This window comes from Poecilia latipinna, unplaced genomic scaffold (assembly GCF_001443285.1).
Source record: "Poecilia latipinna isolate Pla-1442-1.1 unplaced genomic scaffold, P_latipinna-1.0 Scaffold28, whole genome shotgun sequence".
Taxonomy (NCBI): Eukaryota; Metazoa; Chordata; class Actinopteri; order Cyprinodontiformes; family Poeciliidae; genus Poecilia; species Poecilia latipinna.
The window spans coordinates 392750-400506 of record NW_015112644.1 but is presented as its reverse complement, the minus strand read 5'-3'; the positions used below and the strand labels follow the sequence as shown (position 1 = coordinate 400506).

At 40.0% G+C, this 7757-nt stretch overlaps 1 protein-coding gene across 2 annotated transcripts; it reads right to left on the bottom strand.

Annotated features, from left to right (window-relative positions):
* Positions 1-2367: 2367 nt before the first annotated feature.
* kbtbd11 (kelch repeat and BTB (POZ) domain containing 11) lies at positions 2368-7757 on the bottom strand. 2 transcript variants are annotated; one of them, XM_015039457.1, is made up of 2 exons: positions 7244-7757; positions 2368-5674 (listed from the first exon to the last, which is right to left on the bottom strand). In XM_015039457.1, exon 2 carries the CDS (start codon positions 5593-5595, stop codon positions 3691-3693), a length of 1905 nt encoding a protein of 634 aa, XP_014894943.1. In that variant the 5' UTR covers positions 5596-5674; positions 7244-7757; the 3' UTR covers positions 2368-3690. The 2 variants fall into 2 exon arrangements, with proteins under 2 accessions (XP_014894943.1, XP_014894951.1); XM_015039465.1 differs by having other exon boundaries at positions 7240-7391.

The window sequence follows — 7757 nt, the reverse complement described above, 5'->3', positions numbered from 1 at the left end:
AAGGGCACTTGGGGGCAAGGAGCAAAAAGGGCAGGTGCTCAAGCCCCCCCAGCTCCTCCCTCTGCACGTGCCTGCTAGAGTCAGAATGAGATTCAGCTCATCCTCTGGTCTGAGCTTCAGGTAAAGGAGTTAACATATACTGGGCTCTTGCTAATAGAGATAATGGGGACTTCAATGTGTCATAAAAAAAAAAAAAAAAAAAAGAACAGAGTTAACAAGTGAAGCTCCCAGTTCACATATCCATCCAAGTTCTGGACCTCACCTAAACTCATTAGACATGGATCATGACGAAGGAACAAGTCATGAATAAAAGAGGCTGAAATGAGCTTCTTCCATGTTCCTGAGCTTTTCTGGCCACATCCAATGAGTGAAAACCCCAGGGTGGCTGAAGGACCAATAACACCTTCTAACATCTGAGTATTCAGGTAAGGTCCACCCCCCAGGAAGAGCTGGAGGAGGTCTGTGTTTCCCTATTGAGTCCTTTATCTCCTCAGCCTGATCTTGAACAAGGACAAACCAATACATGGATTGGCTTTTGAGATTAGAGAACAATTTTCCACTTCGATGCGAACAGATTTGACTGTTAAAGCTTTTGTAACTGTATGCAAAAGCTACTTTTTAAAGTAGGGAAATAAAATGCTGGAGAAATAAGGGTTTGTCCAACAGTTGGAAAGATCTGTATCTGTGTTTCAGATTGTTTTTTGCAGTTTGAATGTCTGGTTATAGACAAAAGTGCAAGCCTGAAAATTGACTCACTAGATAAGAGATTTTGCTTAGTGTTCCTACTACAGGTTTAACAGGAAATCTAACTTTCTCAACTACAAATTGGTTTTGTTTTACATATACAGTACACATTCAGAATATAAAGCCATCAGGAAGTGTTTCTGTTAAAATTTCTGTATATAAAGCAGGAAAATACGTCACCCTTTTTAAAAGCCCAAAATACCTTAAAATAGCTTAAAGTATAAATATTTTTGTTTTGTAAAAAAAAAAAAATTAGGCTTTGTGGTTTTTTAGTGCATTTTATTCAGATTGTATGTACAGATTAATGCAAAGTGGTGTATAACTCTGAAGTAGAATGAAAAGAACTCACTTTTAAATACTAGAGTCATATTAAATAAATTAGAATATGCATTCTCGTGAGCCTTAATAGTCAGACTAATTATCTTTTGGATAAAATTAAACTTTAAGCAGGTGTTAAACATGCTTTTCATTAATCCCACATTTCTGTATACATTTTTTGTCTGATGTAATTTTCCAATCGTAAATGTTGTGTTTTCATTAAGTATAAGTGGAAAATAATAATTAGTAGAAAAAAAATAAAGGCTGGGGAAACATCAGTCTGTGTAATTATTCTCTACAATGTTTCACTTAGTAAATTGAGTCACTGAAATAAATGAACCGCTCAATAATATTTGAATTTACTGAATAAATTTAACCATATTAGAAAGAATGATCTAAATGTCATGCATTTGTATTCAGACTTTCTTTATTTTGACACACCTAATTAAAATCCAGTGCATCTAGTTGGTTGTAGAAGAAAATTACTAGTAATTATAGAATCCCATTGTGGGTAATATAATCTTAGAGTACGTACAGCTGTGATAACCCTAAGAGAGCTGTAAAGAGCTGCAGATTAAGAGAGAGGATCAGTTTATAGGAAAATTGTAGTCCCATCCACAAATCCACACTAAAAATAGTCACTGCTGACGAGTTGCAGCTTCCTGGGGACCCCGTAAATGTGTGTGTTGTCGAAAGACAAGACCAAAACTTTTTGACCGACAAGCACAATGTGAGGCAAGGAGGAAAAGCAGTCTTTCTAAATAAACCATCCCACCACTGTGAAACACAGTGGTGGAAGCACAATGCTGTGGAGATGCTTTTCTGTAGCAGAGAAAGGAGAAAATGTGCCAACTTTTATCACAGGAAACCCCAAGAAAGAGTTTGTAGTTGTAACAACATAGCAAATTATGAGTTGAAGACTTTTGCAAGACGCTGTATATTACACCTCAACAGCAAAGCCAGCAAAAGATATTGTGGAATTTGTGTTGTGAACAAGCCAAAGGCTAGCTGCAATCAATTTATTTCCTCTGTCTCCAACATATGAAAAAGTAATTAAATACTTTGTCATTTATGATGAAAACTGTATGGTATAGGATAAGCATAGATCTGGACGTGCACACAGACCTAAAATTAGCGAATTCAATGGCGTATCTTCTCTTACGTGACACTATTTTTTACAAGACGATCAAATTAATTTTGCTACTCCATGCAGTTACAGACAATATGCTGTAGGTGGCTGTAGATCACTTGGCATCATTATCTTCCAAGCACTCAAAATGAAAAGAAAAACAGATCCTTTCAGACTTTCAGAATAAAATATTTTATTTGAAGCACTTTGTTTTCACTGATAGACACTATCCAAAAGCTCATTTGATAGCCCACTTCAAATGCCACAAAACAGGAAGCTATTTTCCAGTCCATCACAGTAGATCCAATCCTGCCAATTCATACAAGGAGCTCAAACAATACAGAACTCAGCTAGGAAAATAACAAAACCACATCATTTTGTTACCTTTACAATCACAAACCAATCTATTCCAGTAATATACCAGCATTAGCTTTCATAAAAAACAAACAAACAAACAAACAAAAAACACTCAGTGTTATTGAAGCAGCAATGAAATACTGGAGACAACCTAAATTATGAAAGAAATTCAGAGAAGAACTTGTGCTAATGTGCACAGACAAAAGAGCATGACTTATCAGCATCAAAACACAAAGGTATTTTTGTATGTGTAACCAGTGAAGGCAATGGATTGACTGTTCAGTAGCCCTAGGATATTGGTGTACCTTTGAACCGAAAGGCCTGTACCAGCAATGAGAAAGCAGCCAGGAAAAGCCTCTACAGGGAAGAAAATATGGAGCCGAGTTTGTAAGACTCAGACTCTTTCAAAAAAAGGGGCTATGGCTTTTGTAAGTCACAGAAGATTCAAGATACTCTCAGTTTTTAATTCTGTTCACCCACTCGAGTTCACTATAAGCAAAAATATTGAGTTCTGACTGTAAAAATAAGTCACATCTATTTTACTGTGCTTTGACTACGAAATTATTCATTCATGGCGAGTTAAGTGTTTGCTTAAAATCTGTTTTTGAGAAATATATGACTTCCCTCAGTCACATTTCACCATCAAAGATCACTTTCAAGAGATCCACCTGTAATTTGCAACTCATTTGCATAGAGCCTGCTTTCGCATCATTCATAAAGCACACCTTCGCCATTTTAAAACAGCTTTCTGTTGAACACTGATCATTTGTCACCTTAACATATCAGATATATATTCTATATAACGGCTACTCTAAATACAAAAGTGCACCAAACAAATGTGAACATATAAGTAATAATAATAATAATAACTTTCATCATGTCATTTTGTACAGACACAAATACTGTTGCATTTATTAAACATAAAAAAAAAGAAAATTTCCTTTTAAGGCTTGACCTTGAAAATGCAATAAACCACCATGCAAATACGCACATTCCATTGCAAGCAGGCAATGAGACACCAAGATATAAAGCTGACATTGAAGAGAGTATGGAAGGTCTTCTACTTATTGCAGTTTTCACTAAACCATGATAAATGTGATATTCTGGATCTCCCTCCCATCATGAACATGTGCACTCACATATTATGTGACTTTTTCAGGCTTTTCAGGCAAACTGAGGACAAAAGGAAAAAGGACACCCTTCGCCTCCAGAGGTGCCTTCAGTGCCTCCTCGACAAAGTAGGCGTTCTCCTCCTCCACCACAAACTGCAGAGTCTGGCTTTTGTTCACACAGTAGATGCAGTTCCCTATAACGGCACACCTGAATGGTAAATGACTGCCCGGCCTTTGCGATGCACAGTCGTGCCACATTTTCACAATAGTGTTGTACTTGAAGACGTTGATCCCCTGCTCTCGGTTCACGTCGAAGCGGTAGATGAAGCTTTTTAGTGCCACCATGTCGCTAGATTTCTTCCTGCTGTTGTTGTAGGGGCACTCCTGCCACTCATCCCTCTTTGGATCATATTTGAGCAGGCGGTAGAAAAGGGAGCCGCCCGAAACGTATAGCTCTCCGCTGCAAGTGGTGGCTTCATGGGCCACTGCAAAGGCTCCCTTGGGTAGGGGAGCAATCATCGTCCAGCGGTCCATTCGAGGGTCATATTTCTCTACTGTGAACAAACATTCCCCTCCAATGGCATACAGGCTGCCATCCATAGATACAAGCTTTAGTTGTGCACGTGCCTGATTCAAGGGTCTAATCTCAGCCCAGCGATTGGTTATTGGGTTGTAGCAAAAGACCTTATCTGAAACTCTGCCCTTGTCGCCATAGCCACTTATCCCACCTGCAACAAACAGGTAATTGTGCATGGTGCAAATACCACAGCCTTTAATGTTTACGTCTTCTGGCATCACAGTCAAAGGTCGCCAGTCATTTTCAGCTTCACTAAAACAGTAAATCATATGACTCTCTTCTGAAGACCCAACAGACAAGGGGCTCTGTGGTCGGCTGCCACAGCGGCTTGGTGGTCGGCTACCAACTCGATCAAACACGTCATTTACCTCTGCAACCATTAAGGTCTTTCTCCCCTCCATTCGCTTCTTCAAGACCAGATCCCTCTCAGACCCAGTAAGGCGTCCGTAGACTGCAGGATCTTTGAGGATCTGAAGGAAGTTGTCACTCATGAATCTATACGCAGTCTCTTTCAGTTCACTAAGTCGCTGTTTCTTGGCAATGGTCAAAATCTCATAGCAATTCTCCGGTGTGATCTGCTCAGACATGGAGTCCATGGCAGCCTGAACGGCACAGGGGATCTGCAGGATTTTAGCTCCTGTGATGACGTCAACCACGTTGTCCTTACTAACACTGATCTGGGAGGTGTAAATATAGTCAATCAGTGTAGACAGAGTCTTATAACTCATGCCCTTCACTTTCAAAATGTTCCGCGACAGACGTGCTTTGAAGTAGTCACTCTTCTCCGCAAGGACGGACTTGTGAGCATTGATAGTCTGTCCACCAACTTCAATGACTAAATCAGGTTCTTTTTTAGGCTGTGTGCCGTCAGCTTCAAGACTGCCATCACTGCAGTCTTTTGGTTTTAGAACTGACCAATCGATTTTCTGTTTGGTTTGACTCCCAGGGGAATCTACGCTAAAAGACACTTTTGCTCTTGCTCCATTGCGGACTTCATTACTTGTGCTATTTTGGTGCAGGCCAGCAATGTGATTGGACTCAGCAGAGTCAGCATGAGGAGAGTTATTTGGCTTTCCCATATCTGTAGAAAGCTGATTGACTTTAGGGATGTAGGAGCTGCTTCCTTTTGCATGATCACAGTGGTTATTCTCTATTGGTCTTCCATCGAGCAGGTACTCCTGCTCAAACACCGGAGGAGCACTGAAGTCTGGGTCATCCTGCAAGAGCCCCTGGACGAAACCTGGACATACATTCCTATTTTTGTCAGCGAGTGTGACAAGATCAGGGTTCATGGTGTGGATGATGGCATCAGCCTCCACAGTGATTGCTCCTCCTTCCTGTCTGTGGCCCTCGTTCATATCACTCGGATCAGGCAGCGTCTTCAACGGCCATGGTGATGAATCAGACAAACTATTTAGTCTGTTCTTCTCTCTTACTCTAAAGAAAAAGGGAGAAAAAAAAACAATATTAAGCCAATGGAAGGTGCTGTGAAAATGTATTTTGTATCTTAGATTTCTTTTATTTTAGTTTTATTGTCACACTGACATGTTCAGATGAAATAATTTTTAAAACCGACAAAGACAACCTGAGTAAATATAAAATGTAGTTTTCAAGTCACGATTTAATTTATTCCAGGAGCAAACGGTACCCAAACTGAGCTGGTCCTCTTTGGTAACGAATGCGTTTCATAGTTCCATTAGATACAGAAAATTGTCCATGTCCTAAAATGGAAAAGAAGCCATAAAACTTAACTCTCCATCTACCATGTTCGATTATAGGCATGATGCTATTTTTCTGAAATGCTGTGTTATATTTGCAATGGGATTCACAACTTCCTATTGTAATGTCTTGGGGAACACATGATGTTTTTTGACCAGCAAGATATGGGCCTTTTGTGTCAGCTGTAGGTTTCACCTAGGAAGTCTGAAATAGATGCCATTGTTGCCTAGTATTTTTCTTATTGTTAAATCAAGAACATTCAGCTTAAGTGAGACAAGTGAGATCAGCAGTGCTTCAGATGATGCTCTGGGTTTATTCACCAAATGGATAGCTTATTGATAAATTGAGAAGGAAGTTTGGTAGACTGGCAACTTCTGGGAAAATTAATCTCCATCATATTTTCTCCATTTGTGAATAATGGCTTCCTGGGGCTCCAAAGCCATAGAAATGGATTTGTGATGCTTTCCAGACTCATAGCTGTCAAAGACTTTGTTTTTCGTTTGTTCTTGAACTTCACTGACTGTGAGCACAACGTGTTGCTTTTTGAGATCAATTTATGCTGTCAGACTGGCTTAATCTCAACAAAGTCTTGATTCTACACGTGTTAGAACAATCCGGGTTTATTATTGCGCAAATATCGGGCCAAATTGATTTGGATGACTCCCTACTTTAAAATTTGACTTAAACGTCCTTTCTTCAAGAAGTGACTAAAGTAACGTTGAGTGATATTACAACTTGTTTAATAATTTGAAACATTTAAGTGTTAAGACGTAAGAGGGGGAATGCTTTCTTTCCCCCCCCCACAGCGCTGCAAAGGCGTCTTCATTCTCTAAGAGGCGCCCTTTATCTATAAAATAACCCCATAAATCTGAAATCTAGATTATTTTACATCAGAAATGAACTGTTACATAGCCCAACACTGAAATGCAATCGCAAACCAGACATGCGACAGTAACGATGATGAAGTGAAGCAGTTCCAAAACACGCCCAGAACATGCTGCCATAATTACTCTGTCCCTTATAATATATGTGGTAATCTGGAGACAATTAGAACGCATGCGCAAATTCAGTTGACTCGGTCGTAGTATAAACCTAAATAAATATAGACGGGATACAGTATTATTATTATTATTTTTTACAAAAGGTTCTAATGTATTCTACTGTTAAGGCGCTGATAATACTAAGACAATGTAGATTTCATACATATGCGAGAGGAAAAATAATGGATTACTGATCACGATGAATCAAGAGTATGGGTGTAAAGTCATTAAAAATGAACTGACCTACCTATGATCCGTCGCTTTGAAACAGGTCGGCGCCAGCAGCAGTAGCCTCTCCACAAAGCTGAGTTACGTAAGGCGGCACGGATGAAGCAGCCACTCGGTGCTCCTCTGAATGAGTTTACTTTCACAGTCGGGTTATCCCTTCCGTTCAGGATTCATCTAGATCTCCCCGTCTACTCATAGAACTGGTGCATTTCCCCAGATCCCAGACTCAGCCGGGGCTCCGTAGTAAAGGAAAAAAAAAAAAAAAAAAAATCAGGCGAAGCGATTAAAGACCAGCTCCAGGTCGCACCTCCTCCTCATCAACATCGCCGTGTCATTTCTTCCACGAGCTTGGAGCCGCTGCGCACATCAAGCGTCCTGATTTTTTCTTCCCCCCCACCCCCTCGTCTCCTCCTGAAAACGATAGTTTTCTCACACACGCCTTCAGGTTGGACAGTGGGTTTTGTTTTCTTTTTCAAAGAGTTGACAGGAATGAGGTGGCGATTATTGATCTTAACTCCGCCCTCTTCAGACGG

Excerpts from the sequence above, each read along its gene's own strand:
- kbtbd11 (XM_015039457.1), bottom strand. The coding sequence starts at position 5,595 with ATGAACGAGGGCCACAGACAGGAAGGAGGAGCAATCACTGTGGAGGCT.